Source organism: Apodemus sylvaticus, chromosome 6, assembly GCF_947179515.1.
Source record: "Apodemus sylvaticus chromosome 6, mApoSyl1.1, whole genome shotgun sequence".
Classification (NCBI taxonomy): domain Eukaryota; kingdom Metazoa; phylum Chordata; class Mammalia; order Rodentia; family Muridae; genus Apodemus; species Apodemus sylvaticus.
The window spans coordinates 49,331,359-49,348,064 of NC_067477.1; the positions used below are offsets into that span (position 1 = coordinate 49,331,359).

A 16,706-nucleotide genomic window follows, 5' to 3' on the forward strand; every position below is an offset into this window, starting at 1 on the left:
GGGGGGGGGTGCTGTTGGTGTCCATATTTTGAGTGTTTTTACTATGGTAAGTAGACATGTTCCTAGACCATTATAACTTAGTTCTCTTCTATACTACTTACCCAGTATAAACATCCAATCTTATTTTCTATATGCTAATTTGTATTAGGTTCATCTCAGGGTTTCTGCTGACATTTTTTCCCCAACGCTTCTTGCCTTTGTCATCTCAGTGGGCTCCACACACTGCTTATTTCAAGGTTTTCGAGTCCCCTCCCCTCCGAAATTTTCATTACCACCAATGCTTCTCTATATGAACATTCCTTAGTGCTATTCTTGACTCTTGAATACACATCCTTAATAAAGACATCCCTTGGTGGGGGGAGGAGAAGAGGGAGGTGCTGGGAAGCTTCGGAAGTAGTCTCTGAAGTTTTGTCATCTATATACTGAGGGTGGTCTCTTTGTTAAAAATTTAGCTGTCCAGACCTTAAGGTCACGCGATTAGTATTCCCTTGGGAATCACTGGGCCTTTCTTTGAAAGAGCTGTCCAATTTTCAGGCCACACTAGATAACTGCCCATTCAGAAGCTTGGCCAGAAAAGAATGTCGGTGTTTTCCGGCAGGTAAAGGTGCCTGGGGGTCAGGGAGAGAGGGAAAGGCAAGGGGTGGAGTGGGAGGCGGGTGATCGACAGGGATAGAAACGGTGTCTCCTCCTCCCACTGAATGCGAAATAGCCAATGGGGTGGCGCGGCCGGGCCGGCCGGGCGGCCAGTGCCATATAGTATGCAGCAACCGGAGGAGTCACGTTGGGGGAACGGCAGAAAGCAGCTATCCGTTTACACTACTTTGCTCTAGCAGCTATCTTAATGGTGACTGCGTGGCCTGGGGGAAACCTGATCGGCCAGATCCAGCCGAAACCGGGAGGGAGGGAGTGGGCTTTCCGGAGGGGGGAGGGGGAGGGAGACGAAGAAGGAGGAGTAAGAGAGGGGGAAAGAAAGAGGAAAAGAGTGCGAGGGAGTGAGGGAGGGAGGAAAATAAACAACAAAAAATGTCCTCTTCCTCCCCCACCGGGCAGATTGCAAGTGCGGCGGACATCAAGCAGGAGAATGGGATGGAAAGCGCCTCGGAAGGACAGGAGGCGCACCGAGAAGTGGCGGGGGGCGCGGCGGCTGGGCTGAGCCCCCCGGCTCCAGCTCCTTTCCCCCTGGAGCCGGGGGACGCCGCGGCTGCCTCCAGGGTAAGCCGGGAGGAAGGGGTAGCGGCGACCGGAGCGGCAGATCAGGTACAACTCCACTCGGAACTTCTGGGCAGGCACCAGCACGCAGCCGCCGCGCAGCCCCCGCTGGCCTTCTCGCCGGACCATGTCGCCTGCGTGTGCGAGGCGTTGCAGCAGGGGGGCAACCTGGACCGCCTGGCCCGGTTCCTTTGGTCCCTGCCCCAGAGCGACCTGCTACGTGGCAACGAGAGCCTGCTGAAGGCGCGAGCGCTCGTGGCCTTCCACCAGGGCATCTACCCTGAGTTGTACAGCATCCTCGAGAGTCACAGCTTCGAGTCGGCCAACCATCCGCTGCTGCAGCAGCTCTGGTACAAGGCGCGCTACACCGAGGCCGAGCGAGCGCGCGGCCGGCCGCTGGGCGCCGTGGACAAGTACCGGCTGCGCAGGAAATTCCCCTTGCCCCGCACCATCTGGGACGGCGAGGAGACGGTGTATTGTTTCAAGGAGAAGTCGCGCAACGCGCTCAAGGAGCTCTACAAGCAGAATCGCTACCCCTCGCCGGCCGAGAAGCGGCACCTGGCCAAGATCACCGGCCTCTCCCTCACTCAGGTCAGCAACTGGTTCAAGAACCGGCGGCAGCGTGACCGAAACCCCTCCGAGACCCAGTCCAAAAGGTGAGCGCCAACTTTCCTCCTCCCCCTTCCTCCCCCCCCCCCCCACCCCTTCCCAGCTTTCTTTTCCTCCAAGCGCTCGAAAACATGGCGCTTACCTTCCCCACCAGCCCGGTCCGGCTGCCCACCTCTCCCCGCCCCCCACCTCGCTTTCCTACGGAGAGGCGGGGGGGGGGGGGACGGTGGCAACGGGCGGGCGGGGGATCTTCCCTCCTAGCCCTCCCCCTCCTGCCCCCAGAAGTTTCTGGTCGCCCTCCTAGGTCCAGTCCCCGCCCCCACCTCGGCTGGTCACTGCTGCCCGGCTTCCCACCCCCATCCTGCTGCCTTTGAAGTTGCCACTCTCGCCTTGGTTCTTTTAAGGAGTGTGTGTGCACGCCGGCAAGGCTGCTCTCACCGCGGCTCCGGGCCCGCAGGGGCTGCTGGCGCCGGCCGGGGTCCTGCCTCTGCCGGGTCACCCGGAGCCTGGAGTGCGCACACGCTCGAGGGTACCCAGGCTTCGACTGAGCCCCGGGCCTGCCCTGGAGGTCATCAGGGGCACTCTGGAAGGAAACGGAGCGTTAATGGAGACTAGTGACTCAGATGGGGTCTGGGGACGTCGGGGCTTTAATATGACAGAGTTAATCATTCACCCTGCCCGCCGCGGTTCCCATCGCTGCTAGGGCAGCGTGGGGTGTGGGTGCTGCTCCTCTCTGCGGTGTTTTGAAACCTGATTCTGAACAACTTCGGATCGGGTTACAGTGCCTCCGAGGTGGCAAGACTGAAGGACAGTATATTTGAGCCCCTAACACAGCATGATCCCCTACCGACTGGGCAGTTGGGAATAGGGGGACACGCTGGCATAAGGTGGGCAGCAGGAAAGAAGTAGGGGAGCTATCCACTCAGTCCTCCTTCAGTCAGCCCCCTCCCCCCACGCACACTCTTTCTGGTTTGAACTTTATTGAGATTTTCCCCTTCTTTCGTATAAAATGAAGGGTTTGGTTTTTTTCTCATCTCTTTTGTGTCCACTAGAGTCAGACCCTTGACTGTGTGTTTAGAGGGGTGTGTGTGTGTGTGTGTGTGTGTGTGGTGGTGGTGGTGGTGGTGTTTAAGTGTGTGGTTGTTGCTGCTGCTGTTGTTGTTGTTGTACGGGTAAAGTATGCAGAAGGTTGATGGCCCCCTCCCCGCGGGGATTGGAGAGAAGAGAATCTTAAAATGCTGTTCAAATGTTCTGCCCTGGGAAGGAACCCGGGAGCCATGGAGCAGCCGGCCTGGGCCAGGTGAAGGTGATCACCCTGCGCATTCCAGAGCCCGCCCTCACTACCTTGCCCGGCGCTGGGGTGGAGCCCGGAGGCCCAAGGCTCACCCCGGGCAGGGAGAGAGGCGCACTGTGCAGCCCTGACCCTGGTTGGCGGTAACCATAAACAAAACAGCCCGGCGACCTGCGAGCGCCCTCCCTCAGTCTTGAGAGAGGGGACGACCCCACCTACCCCTGAGTGCTCTGCTGATGTACTGAAGGAATTTCCTAGGCACTTGGTATGGTGGCACATGCAGGCCAGCTGTCCTATAACCTTTGCTATGAAACCTGCCCAGATCCCAGGATGATCTACACACACACACACACACACACACATCCTGAACCACGCTCTGCTGACTTCATCCTCCTCTCCATTAACTCCACACCCTCAACCCCCCAGCCCAGTTGCCTAGCATAGGCCCCTCTCCGGATCTACCTCCCACCCGCACCCCTGGTGAGTCACCTTCACCAATGGCGACCGGCTGCTCGGGCGTCAGCTCATAAATCAAAGCGCTTTCTGCGCTCCTGGCCCCAGAGCCCAAAGCCTGGGTAATCCCCTCCCCTCAGCTTGAAAGGAAACCGACCACACTAGGATGTTGGATCCTCAGCTGGACCAGGTCTCACCAGGCTTCCAAATGTTCTGCCCCGCCCAAACTCAAACCAAACAAGGAAAACTGCCACCATTCCTCCCTGACCTAAACTTGCTATTTCCCTTATGTTCAGGATCCTGGAATAGAAGGTCTGAAGACTCAAGGAAGGAATGTGATAGTTACAAGGCCGCTGAGTGACACTCACTCTCCCCCTCCCGCCTCACCAGGGTACTGGATGGTGTGTGTTAAATAGGGTACTGGATGGTGTGTGTTAAATAGGGTACTGGATGGTGTGTGTTAAACAGGCCCCTATGGCTTCCTTTGGATTCAAAGGCAATGGTGGCTATCCAGAGTTGCAAGTGTCTTTCCTACAAGGGCAAACCACTTTATTGAGTGAGAGTTGTCTCTCTGGTGGAATAGAAGTTTGGGAACAGGTGAGAAAATGGTCTCTTGTTACCTAACTGGCAAAGAAAACTGAACCCCTACACCTTCTGCTCCTTTGACAATTCCATCTACCTTCAATATAACATGAATCTGAAGCGGCTCCCCTAAACGGCAAAAAGACACATTAACATTTCATGAATTGTTTCTGTGGCAGAGGTAGCAGTCCTTTTAACAGCTGGAACAGCACATGAGTGCTGTAAGAAAGAAAACACAGTATTAAAGTGCTTTTAGTTGAATTTTACATTGTCCAACCTTCTGGTCTTTCTCTGGATTTTTTTTTTCCAAGGGATCCAAATGCATCTTCTCATTGCCTGGCTGAATAGAATTTGTTTAAAACCTCCTAGTTTTAGCAGGGCCAGCAGATAATTCTGTTGTGCTTTGCTTAAATATTGCCTTTAATGGGCTTGAAAGATGTTTTACAAACTGTGTCCACTGTCAATCCCTTGACCTTCAAAATGTCTTCTCCTCCCCCTGAACAGCGAATCAGATGGCAACCCCAGCACTGAAGATGAATCCAGCAAAGGACACGAGGATCTGTCTCCTCACCCACTTTCAGGTGCATCTGATGGCGTCACCAGCCTCAGCCTTTCGAACCACATGGAGCCAGTATATATGCAACAAATTGGAAATGCTAAGATATCATTAAGCTCGTCTGGAGTTTTGTTGAACGGAAGCTTAGTACCTGCAAGTACTTCACCTGTCTTCCTTAATGGCAATTCCTTTATTCAGGGACACAATGGAGTTATCCTTAATGGACTGAATGTGGGAAATACACAGACAGTGTCACTGAACCCACCCAAAATGTCTTCAAATATTGTGGGCAATGGCATAGCCATGACAGATATCCTGGGATCTACCTCCCAGGATGTGAAAGAATTCAAAGTCCTCCAGAGTTCTGCTGTGAACTCAGCAGCCACCACCTCCTACAGCCCTAGTGCCGCTGTGTCATTCCCAGGGCTGATACCCTGCACTGAAGTGAAAAGGGAAGGCGTTCAGACAGTGGCCTCCCAGGATGGCGGCTCTGTAGTGACGTTTACTACACCGGTGCAAATTAACCAGTATGGCATTGTCCAGATCCCTAATTCTGGAGCGAACGGCCAGTTCCTTAACGGCAGCATTGGATTCTCTCCACTGCAGCTGCCTCCTGTCTCAGTAGCAGCTTCACAAGGTAAAAGCCTCATTTGGTACCAATAATGCACCAGGGCATGTATTGGTTAGTTGCTGTAAGTGACAGGTTTAGTGAAAGCTATAGGTTCATGTTATTGTCCAAATGCATCATTGGTTTACACAGTTACAGAATAGCCCTGATGTGCTTCCCAGGACCTAAGTCCTGTCCAGCTTGCCTGATTTTCTTGCATCCTGGGGAATAGAGTTTTATCTTTCCCCAAACAGAATGGAAAAGTACAGTTTCTAGCAGACCTTGCCAACTCTACAATTATAGGAATATGGTAAGTCAATCAGTGCTTATAAAATAACCCAGTACTTGACGTTTTAAAATTAAAAATTAATAAAATTGCTAGGAACATAAAATTAGTCAAGCAGTTATTTGACCAGAAAATGTTTTTAAAACAATAAGCTAACAGACAGAATGTATTCTTGCTTGCATTGCATTCTTCCTATAAGTAACACTAAAACCTAAAAAGACCTAAAAGAAATGTAGAAGAACACATGTTTTTCTGTTGCTCTAGATGTGTGTTCATTTCTCAGCTGTGTGGGTTTATATTTATGAAAACAATTGTGTCATTGTGTCTCTGTGGCTTTCCTAACAGCAGTCTGTCAGAGAAAGGAAATCAGCCTGAGGCAGGCACAGCAGTTCCTCAGGAATGTGAATCAAATCTGTATCGCTTGTCGCTTTTCTCTGTGTTGACATAGGAACAGTTAGACCTGGGCACGGGGTGCTGAGCAGCCTCTGGCTCCTAGGGCTGGGAGACAGTGATGATGTCGTCTCTCCTGCAAGCAGGTCTGAAAGCCCAGGTTTTTACCAAAGGCCAACCTGCAGTCCGGTCAGTTTTTATACAAGTCTCCATTTTGTAGCTACAGTCTACTCCAGTTATTAGAGACATTAATGAAAAATAGTTGTACATTTTATTCTATGTATGTGTCTCTCTTTAGAGAAAAAGACAGTATATCCCCATGGTCCTGTAGCATACTCTTCAGCTGTTTATTCCTCCAGATTATGTAAGATTTAACCTAAGTCACACTCCAGTTTAGGACAAAAGACAAACACCCCAGAGAAAGCCAAATTATTTATGACTTTCACCTGTTTTCCCTCTTTATGAATGTTTCCAAGCAGTCTGTAGCCTTTTAGAGACAACAAAGTTGCACAGATAGTATGAGAATGTATATTAGCAGAGGAGAAATGCAAAATGTTTCGCATCTGTAATCAAGAAAAGTGCTATCACTTTAATAGCTATGATTGTCTTGGGGGGGGAGGGGTTGTTGCTTTCCACTTTTTTTTTCCTTTCAGTTTTTCAAGACAGGGTATCCCTGGCTGTCCTAGACCTGATTCTGTAGACCAGGCAGGCCTCAAACCCAGATCTGCCTGCCTCTGCCTCCAAGTGCTAGGATTAAAAGAGCCACCACTGCCCAACAATAGTTAGTTTTTCAATGGGATATTTACCAAGAATAAGAATAGCATTGTCAGTTAAAATAGCTGAGATCAAATGATAGGACTCCCTACCCTTGACTCTCTGGCATAAGTTTAACCAGATGGTTCCAGTAGGCAAGTTCTTTGTAGTAGTTGTATATTACAGTTTGCTGTAAAGCATTTTGGAAATTTGGACTTTATTTTAAAGAATACTAAGATAGGTATGGTGGCAAATGCCTGTCTATAATCCTAACACTTGGGAGCCTGAAGCTGGAAATTGGGGTTCGAGGCCTGCCTGAGCTACCTAGTTACATTGAGCTACATTCAAGCTTAAACAGGTTACATAGTAAAAGTCCATCTTCAAAAAGCATGTACCAAGTCAAATCAAACGTACACTAAACATTCTTTAAAATGTCTAGAAAAAATAGTACTTTCTTCCTAATATAGGAATAAGTTATATAGGAAGTTATGAGGAAAAACAGCCTGCTGATGTCTTCATTCATTTTATAGTCAGGATTTGGGGTTTTGTTGGTTTGGTTTTTCTTCTTTAGCATCATTGTATGATTATACTGTGCACCTGCACCTGTGTTTTTTTCTGTTCAGTTTTTGTACAGATTAATTTATAATTCAATTGCAGCTATACTTAAAAATCAGGTTCTAGCCAGGCACAGTGGATGGTACATAGCTTTCATCCCTGCCCTGGGGAGGTAGAGGCAGGCAGATCTCTGTGTGTTTGAGATCAGCCTGGTCATCAGAGTGAGTTCCACAGACAAGCAGGGCTATATAGACAGACTCTGGCTTAAAACAACGGCAACAAAATCATGTTTTATGTCTGAGGCCTTGAGTTCGATTCCCAATATTGAAAGAGAAAACAAAGCGAAAATCAAAAATCATCTTTGGAATATATCTGTTTTCCCCTTTACTTATATGAGTTAGTGCTTTTACATGTTCCGAGTATGTTGTTTTACTTGTGTTTAATAGTAGCTGTTGGGGAAATGTTGCATACGCCGTTACTCATGACTCTATCAAAAAATAATCATTTTGTGGACATGTCTGCTAGTAAACATTTCACAAACACACACAAAGCAAGGTAAAGATCAATGTGGATCTTTCCTCCTTACAATTTTGAAGCCTACAAGACTTTAAAAAGATGCTTAAAACCAAACGTTTAAAATAGGGGCAGTTTGTTCATGTGTACGGCCTGAAAAAAAATTAAGTTAAAGGGCAATGCAAACATATACAGAAGTGTCTTTTCGTGACACTATGTCGTGAGAACTACTCATACTTACGTACTAGTAGTTACTTTACTTTAAAAAAATTTTTTTTTGTTTTGATTTTTTGAGACAGGGTTTCTCTGTGTAGCCCTGGCTATCCTGGAACTCACTTTGTAGACCAGGCTGGCTTCAAACTCAGAAATCCGCCTGCCTCTGCCTCCCAAGTGCTAAGATTAAAGGCGTGCGCCACCACTGCCCTGCAGTAGTTCACATTTTTAAAGGAGTCCAAATATAGTGTTTCCACATTTGATTTCTCATGGAAAGACATTCTTTTGTTTACATAAAGTGCTTAAAGATGTTGGAAGCCATCAGTGGCCCTGGGGACTCTTCTCATAGGGAGCACTGCCATCTTCTCATAGGGAGCACTGCCATCTCAGCTGCTCTCAGAATTCAAGAGGGCCAATGTTGAGAGAAGTACTTAATTTTCTCCACTTGTAAAGGAGTTGATTAGACCTCTAATTGAAGAGTGGGGTCGTCGATAGTAACACATGTTATTTCTACCATCTTTCTCTCTCTAGTAATATTTGGGGACCCGAGTCATCTGTCTGGCATCATTTCCCTTTCTCTTATAAAGACGCAGAGAGGGTTTTATTTGATGGCAATTCAAGGGTCTTCATTGCCCTAAGTTTTTCATTTAAACATCTATTTTCTGCTTATACTTTTTCTTCTAGTCTCCACAGACCATTAAAGTGGGGGCCTCAAAAGACGCACCCCGTTAATTCTAGCCTTTATGTTCTTTGGTAGTTTTAAAAAGAGCACTCCAGGGTTACCATTCATTTCTCCCATCAATACAACCCTGAAAATTTAGAGCTAGCGCAACAAATGGGGGAGAGGAAAAAAGCAAACCTGGAGGGCTTTGTTGATTGGAGACTGCTTTACTGGTAGTTGGTGGAAGTCTGAGGCTTGTCGGGACAGGTTGATGTCGTTAAGTTGTAAGTTCCAGAGAAGCTCTCATTCTATGTGGTATTTTCATTTACATTTTCTGTCAGTACCTGAGCAGTCCTAATGGAAATATTCTGTTTTGCACTGTGTTCTCTCATTCTAACTGGTAGAGTTAGTGATCACTAGCAACTGATTAAGATGGCAAGTCTGTGTTAAAGAGCCAGAAACTCAACAGAGAGCAGAGCTTGGACAAGATTTTCTCTCTTCTTTTTTTCTTTTTCCTTGAGATAAGGTTTTATTATGTAGCCCAGACTGGCCTCAGAATCAATCTCCCCACCTCAGCTTTTATCCCACATACTTGCTTGTTTTGGTTGGCTGGCTTATATCTTTGTTTGCTTTAATTCTTGGTGATGCTGAAGCTTGAACCCAAGGCCTGCACCACGCAGGTGATCAGCTACCGAATCCTCTCCCTAGCCCCCCACCCCCCCACCCCCCCACCCCCACCCCCCCCCCCACCCCCCGGCTTCCTAAGCCACCAGCAGCTCTTTCATTGGTCCTTACAGTGACAGGAGGCTAACAAATATAGATAAAACATAGCTCAGTGACAGAATCTTTACCCAGCATGTAGAAAGCTCTGAGTTCAGTCCCCAGCACTGCAAAAGAAATACAAAATATATTTAGAGAAAGTTAGTCTGCCTGAGTCCTGGAACTCTGCAGTTTACTGTGCTGAAGCTGGACTGTGTCACATATTTAAGTGTCACCTCTCCATAAATCCTGTACCTGAGGGAAAATCATGTGTATGCTAAAGGAGTGACTGTGAGTTTGTCTTTCTGTATCATTTTCATCAATGCTAATTGGTACTTTTCCCCCTAGGTAATCTTTCAGTAACTCCAAGCACTTCGGATGGAAGCACATTTACAAGTGAGACAGGCACAGTCCAGCATGGTAAACTTTTCCTGAGCCCTCTCACCCCCAGTGCCGTGGTATACACTGTTCCTAATTCAGGCCAGACTGTAGGAGCTGTGAAACAGGAAGGCTTAGAAAGAGGCCTGGTTTTTTCTCAGTTGATGCCTGTCAATCACAATGCACAAGTAAATGCAAGCCTGTCTTCGGAAAATCTCTCTGGGAGCGGCCTCCATCCACTGACCTCTTCGTTGGTTAATGTGTCCACCACCCACGGTTTTTCCCTGACCCCCCCTACACTACTTAATCCCGCTGAGCTAAACCCTGACCTTGCCGAGAGCCAGCCAGTGTCTGCACCTGTGGCAAGCAAATGTACTGTGTCATCTGTCAGCAACACTAACTATGCAACCCTTCAGAACTGTTCCCTTATTCCTGGTCAAGACCTATTGTCCAGCCCGATGACCCAGGCTGCCCTGGGGGAGATAGTTCCCACAGCTGAAGAGCAGGTGAGTCACGACCCACCAGCAGTCCACCAGGATTTTGTCAGAGAACAGCGCTTGGTTCTGCAGTCAGTAGCTAACATAAAAGAGAATTTCTTACAGAATTCTGAGAACAAAGCAACAAACAACTTAATGATGCTGGACTCGAAATCCAAGTACGTGCTGGACGGCATGGTTGAACCTGGCTGTGAAGACCTGGGAACAGACAAAAAAGAGCTGGCCAAGCTCCAAACTGTCCAGTTGGATGAAGATATGCAGGACTTGTAAGCCTGACTCACTCCACGCATCCCCACCATCTCTGCTTTAACAGGAGCAAATCCTTTTCTTTGTAAAGCCCCGAAGATGGAGAGCTTCTCCTCATTTAGAGGAAAACGCTGTACTTCTGCAAGCAAGAGCATTCGGGTTGAGCTACATGAGGAGCCTTGTTACATATATGGGAGGGGAACTGCATTGCTGAAGCCTTTCTGGTCACATCATGCTTGCTTAGAAGCAGCTGGGGGCAAGGCAACACGTGAATGCATCAAACCATCATCTCTCATTTAGTCAGCAGCATAACTCTACAGGCGATGTGGGACGTGGCAGTATTTCAGATTTAAAATGTATACACCTAATTTAGGAAATTAAATAATAGCTCCAGGCTGTTAGAAGCAATGCAGTTGGTTTTTTTTTTGTTTGTTTGTGTTTGTATACTTTTACTCCGTGGGCATTGAGATGGTTAAGAAACAATGGTACTCTAGACTATATCATAAGGGTATATTTTTCAAATTATGTAGCTTGTGTGTGTGTATGTGTGTGTGTGTTTGTGTGTATGTACACACATTCATCATTCTCAGCATTTTGGGGAAAGGCTTGGTTTTAAGTCTCTACGTGTTTCCAAATGTGATTGCTAAGAGTCAAATGTGGCAGAGAAAGTTTGAAACGCCACTGAACTCTGATACGACTTGGGTACGAATGTAAATACAGGTCTCTAAGCAAGATCTGAGTAAGTACAGTTAGTTTTTATTTATACCGCGTATGTCTCTCTTCAGGCTCTGTGAACTGAAAAGAAAATGTCTTTTTACTGTTTAATTTATATTTATTGTTTGAGCAGGAATAGAACATCTTTGTTTCCAACCAAGTTTTTGGATTTTTTTGTTTTGTTTTGTTTTTTTGTAACTTTTATCAAGAGTTTATTGAGGTCAATGTTAACACTGAAACAGGAACTGCTAACCCCCAGGACTGGAGCCTTGTCACTTCCTTCTTACTTTAGCAACTTTGATTCATTTAAATATGTTTTCTAGAGCCTCCTATGTGCCTTTTTACCTTGTGGCCTTTTTATTACTAGTCGGGTACAGAAGTGTCAACAGCAGTGTTGACGGTTCTTTTGTACCGACAGACAGGGTTAAGTTTACCACAGAACCCTTTATGCAGGACTTCCGTTTCACTAAGTATCGTGCGTAAGGTTTGTCATGCAAATGGATAGACAAATATTGTTGACGCTTTTCATTACAATGAAAGTAAAAAATTATAGAAGACCGTGAAACAGCAATTCTGCAGGCAATGAAAACAACCATTTTTCTTCTGTTTTGGTTTTAGATTTTTTGAGACAGGTTTTTTCCATTTAACAGAGATACTGTTACTGGCTGTCCTGGAACTCACTTTGTAGACCAGGCTGGCCTCAAACTCATAAAGATCCACCTGCCTCTGCCTCCCATGTGCTGGGATTCTAGGTGTGGGCCACCACTACCCAGCTTGAAAACAACCATTTTAAAGTAAACAAAATACATGTAAATTGTCCTAATGAAAATCTGTCTAATTGAAGCTTCATTCCAGTCTTTTGAATTGGTTGGTATACTGTAACGTAGGACTGTTGCCTGTCCTATTTAATCAATCCTTCGGGTTTCTGTAGGAAATTCTGTTTATAAGTTTTAACAGGACTCTGCATCTATGATATAACAATGCAATGCCTTCATGCTATTAGTCCAGGGCATCTCTGATTTCAGAAAGAAAGAAGGCAGTCTTTTCCAAAGTGACTGTTCGCTTGTTAAGCATAAAGATAGTACCGCTCCTTGTTTTCCTTAAGAAGGTGGAAGGGACTGCTTGGTTTCTAACCAACCTCATCATCTGAGCCTGCTGAATAAGGATCACTGGTGTTTTAGCATTTGTTGTCACTACAAAGGGAACTTTCAGTCAAGCTAAAGAGCCCTATAAAGAATTCTTTGCCCATCATTTTGATAAAGAACCTAAATCCCATTTTTGTGAAGTTGGTGAATGTCCCTCGATTGCTGAAATACGGAATTTGGGCCAGAGGTTGTTTGTTTGTTTGTTTGTTTGTTTTGGGAGTTTTTGTTTGGTTTTCCCGAAGCTGGCTGCTTCAGTGTGGTTTCCACTCTGACGCTACTCCTGCAGCTTGGCTGCCCCCACCTCCTTCCCGGTTAATGTACTGATCATATTAATGTGATTAGCATCATGGTCTTGTAGTATAGTTTACATAAAAATGATATTTTTCACTAGATTGTTGCAGATATCAAGAGGTCATTATTTTAAAATACCTATCTAGTAAGGGAAGCGGGAAAGTCAAAACATTATATAAGACAGGTGTGTTTGGGTGCTTGTGTGTGTGTGTGTGTGTGTGTGTGTGTGTGTGTGTATGATGGGAAACTTCTATATATCTGACAAAAATATCTTTTTTTATTCCAAGTTCTTCCTCTTTTTCTCCTTATGAGAAAGAAAAGATAGCACAAAACTAAGTACTTACCTAGGAAACATATTCATATTCCAACATGATGAGCATCTGGTCCTACAAATACCCCAGATAGCTATACAATCCACCAGGTAAGAATCAGTGTACATTGTAAGAACTTACTGTTCTATTCAATTTGTTCAGTAAAATAAGGCCAGTTGATACGCAGCCCGGGTATGTGTGGATGGAATATGCTAAACCCCGAGATCTCCTTGCACAGAATTGCAAATGACTTTTTCCCCAACACCAAGAGCCAGCCTCAGAGCCCTTGGAATTCATGTGACAGAATATCCTTCTTACATAAATCAATGCTTGAAGATGCTGCAAAGGATCCTCTAGTGATTCCTGACGAGGAATCAGAATAGAGGTAAATAACCCCCAAAAAACCCAACCCCTGCTGCTGGCTGTGAGATTTCCTGGTGCCAGCTTATCTATGCACTCTGTAGCCAGAATTGGCATTCAGCTCTTAGCTACATCTAATAGAGAAGATGGTCTTGCATTCAAAGGAGGTTCATTTCCCCTCTCAGACAAACAAAAGCACCTGTGTTGTACTACGTAAATATCTCATGTAGATTAATAGTGAAGACTTAATACGTGCTCTGGTGCCTTTCTTGTGTTGTGAAAGGCAAGTAGATGTTGTAGCCATAGGTTTTTTTTTTTAAATCCATAGTTGAATTGCACACTGACCTTAACTCTGTATGTACCCTTGTTATTCTGCATGTTAAAGCTGGAATTATTGGGCATGTATGGCAGACTACCCTGCTACATCCTCAATATGTGAACATTAGTGCATAAACTCGAGTCCTTCTTTCTCACATGTTTTTGACAGATCATCTCATAAAAATAATTCAGGAAATCTGTGGGAAAATAATTATGTTTTACAAGAGCCATTTCAAAGTCTTCCTAAAACTTGGATGATAGGACCTAATGGTTATTTTGTGTCTAATTGAGACATTTCAATTTAATTAGATATTACCACCATATGTTTTATTAATCCAAATTATATTGCATGTGACTCTTCCGACTTTCAGGGTTTCTCAAAAAAAAATGTATCATTTTGTTGCATGTACTGTATGTTCCTAGGCAATCAGTTGCATACTCAATATGGTTTTACTGTGCCTTACATGAAGAGAAACTATACAGAATGTATGACATGGGGTGGGGAACAGAGCCTCTACTGCACTGTTAGGTGATAGCACACAGCATGTCCCAGAACATTTCTGTGCTTAATTACCCAACCAAAGAGATCTAAAGTATGTATGTTGTACTGTAATGGGGGGTTATGCCTGGACAATTTAAGTGTTTTATTTGTTTTCTGAAATGATGTGAACTTATTTTTCTAAACACTATGCTAAATAAACTTTATATTTATACATACTTTGTGTTGAAGAAAGATTATTTGGGGGGAATGCTATTCTTTAAAGTGAGAATAACTCATTTTATTAGACAAGAAACAGGAAATGATTTCATGTTTGCCTGGAAGAGAAAAGAGTGAGAAAATATAAATATTTCAAATGGAAAATACTCAGAATGTCACTTGGAGTGATTTTAGAAAAGTAATCTGTGTTGTTCTTTGTACAGAATTATGTAACTCACTTAGTTGTACTACATACTCAGAGCTAAATCACAGTGTCTAGCCTTAGAGACCGCTAATACGCCTTTCTTGTTTTTCTCTCCCAAGAGTTGGAGACATGGAATATAGCACATAGTAGGCACACTACAGGATTATGAGGAAAGTGCCAAAGACCTTTCTAATACTGACTTATTAAAATGTGAGTTCTGCTGCTCATCTCTAGGACACTGCTGTTAACCAAATTGTGATTGTTCCCCAGGGGAATAAGCAAATTTGGCCAGAGCCACATTTCTGTTGAGTGGAGACGATTGAGTGCTAATCTAGTTTGGTCCTAATTTTATAATTACATAAAGTCTGAATTCTATTCTTCTACTCCATCACAGGAGTTGTTTAACAACCAGATTGGGAACCAATGGTACAATTCTATGAATTTAAAGCCATCAAGTTAGTGTCAAGTGGAATGTCTAGACACATTCTTGCCATTCAGCTCTTTCGGCAGTGTTCTCTGTAGAAGTCAAACCAGTTAAGCACAAAATGAAGTAATTCACAAAATGAAGTAATTACATTTCGTAACTTTTTTTTTTTTGATTTTTTTTTTCTGAGACAGGATTTCTCTGTAGAGCCCTGACTGTCCTGGAACTCACTCTGTACACCAGACTGGCCTCAAACTCAGAAATCTGCCTGCCTCTACCTCACAGAGTACTGGGATTACAGGTGTGCACCACGCCACTACGACTCCGCTCATTTTGTAACTTTTTAACCAAAGATGTATTGTAAAACATTTGAAAGGCCTTGTTTAAACCCTGTTTGTGGCTCCCCCAAAGGTAGCAAATCTGGGAAGATTCAACAGGAATTCAAAGCCTTTGGCTCCCTGATTCCATCCTGCTTTTCCAATCTCCCATAAGACACCTTGGTAGCAAGTAAATAAGACACACTCACGCGGAAGTCAGTACCATAAAAGTAGCAAAGAGTAACAATTGCAAGTGGGGAGTTGTTGGGCACAAGACAGACTGGAGCAGAAAGGTCTGAACAAGTCCTTTCTCAGCACCGATGTTTAAATGATATGATTCAGAACTGAAAGAAGAGTGTGCCAACACAAGGGACAGACAGCAAATTTAAAGCCCCTGAAAGAGAAGCAGGTCCTAATTTCAAGGTTAACTTCAGGCATAGATGGGGCCCCATGGAGAGTTAAGCAGGGACTACATCAAATGTAGATCTGTAGGGTCAGGACCAAATACTTTGGATTTGAGTTTGATAAGACATTGGTGGGTTTTAGGCAAATATAAATTTAAAGTGCAAAGATAGTGATAAAGATAATGACATTTTTAAATGTCATTGTGACTACTCGGGAAAATGAACTTAAAGAGGACAAAAAGCAGGAGCTGGGAAACTACTGCCATGTTGTGCTGAGTTGTCAGACAGAAAATAGATCAGGATCAGAAGCCCTGGAACAGCAGGGAGGGCCATTTGCCACAAAGATTTCCAGAATAGTATGTCCTCTAAGCACTCCACTGCAGCAAGCCAAAGCCACACCACCCCTGAAATCCAGGCTGATGTTTCTGATTTCTAATTGAACATCTCCAGAATGTCCTCATCCCTTAACTCCACCTGTGAAAATTAAACCATAATCTCCCTAAGCCTTGTTGCTACAGTTCAGTGCTGGGAACTGACCCAAGCTTCTTGCACACGCTAGACAAGGGCTCTGTTGGGGCTCCCAGGCCCCAAGTCTTCCTTTTTCCAGGCCCTGGGGTTAATTTCTTCTCCCTTGCTACCCCTACCCCAAGTTGCTTTCAGAGTTATCATTTCCCTACTGAATATCTGTTCCTTACATTGCCCATATTTTACAACATCATAGAGATGGAACATTCAGAATTTGCCTCACCACATGTCTTGTCTTAGCCTGTGTCTTGCCTCTACACATGCATCTGTCTTAGCTGTCATCACTCTGTCAATCAGCTGGAGTGTGCGAAAATGTCAAGAAACTAACACACCACCAGAAGTTTTTGGGTGCATTTCTCTCTATGGAGTCCTGACAAATGCAGCTCAACTACACAATATAAGACAGACCAATATATATGTGTGGTTAGAGAAAAATA

At 45.0% G+C, this 16,706-nt stretch overlaps 1 protein-coding gene across 2 annotated transcripts; it reads left to right on the forward strand.

The window, feature by feature from the left end:
- Positions 1 to 781: 781 nt before the first annotated feature.
- On the forward strand, positions 782 to 14,372 carry Six4 (SIX homeobox 4). 2 transcript variants are annotated; one of them, XM_052185676.1, is made up of 4 exons: positions 782 to 844; positions 1,051 to 1,865; positions 4,649 to 5,337; positions 9,786 to 14,372. In XM_052185676.1, the coding sequence occupies exons 1-4, from the start codon at positions 842 to 844 to the stop codon at positions 10,580 to 10,582; spliced, it is 2,304 nt and encodes a 767-aa protein (XP_052041636.1). In that variant the 5' UTR covers positions 782 to 841; the 3' UTR covers positions 10,583 to 14,372. The 2 variants fall into 2 exon arrangements, with proteins under 2 accessions (XP_052041636.1, XP_052041635.1); XM_052185675.1 differs by lacking the exon at positions 782 to 844 and having other exon boundaries at positions 1,010 to 1,865.
- Positions 14,373 to 16,706: the final 2,334 nt, after the last annotated feature.

What these genes read in the sequence shown, in the direction of transcription:
- Six4 (XM_052185675.1), top strand. Translation starts at nt 1,024, where the DNA reads ATGTCCTCTTCCTCCCCCACCGGGCAGATTGCAAGTGCGGCGGACATC. An exon ending in TCCGAGACCCAGTCCAAAAG is followed by an intron (nt 1,866 to 4,648) that starts GTGAGCGCCAAC and finishes CCCCCTGAACAG; the next exon opens with CGAATCAGATGGCAACCCCA. An exon ending in CTCAGTAGCAGCTTCACAAG is followed by an intron (nt 5,338 to 9,785) that starts GTAAAAGCCTCA and finishes TTTTCCCCCTAG; the next exon opens with GTAATCTTTCAGTAACTCCA.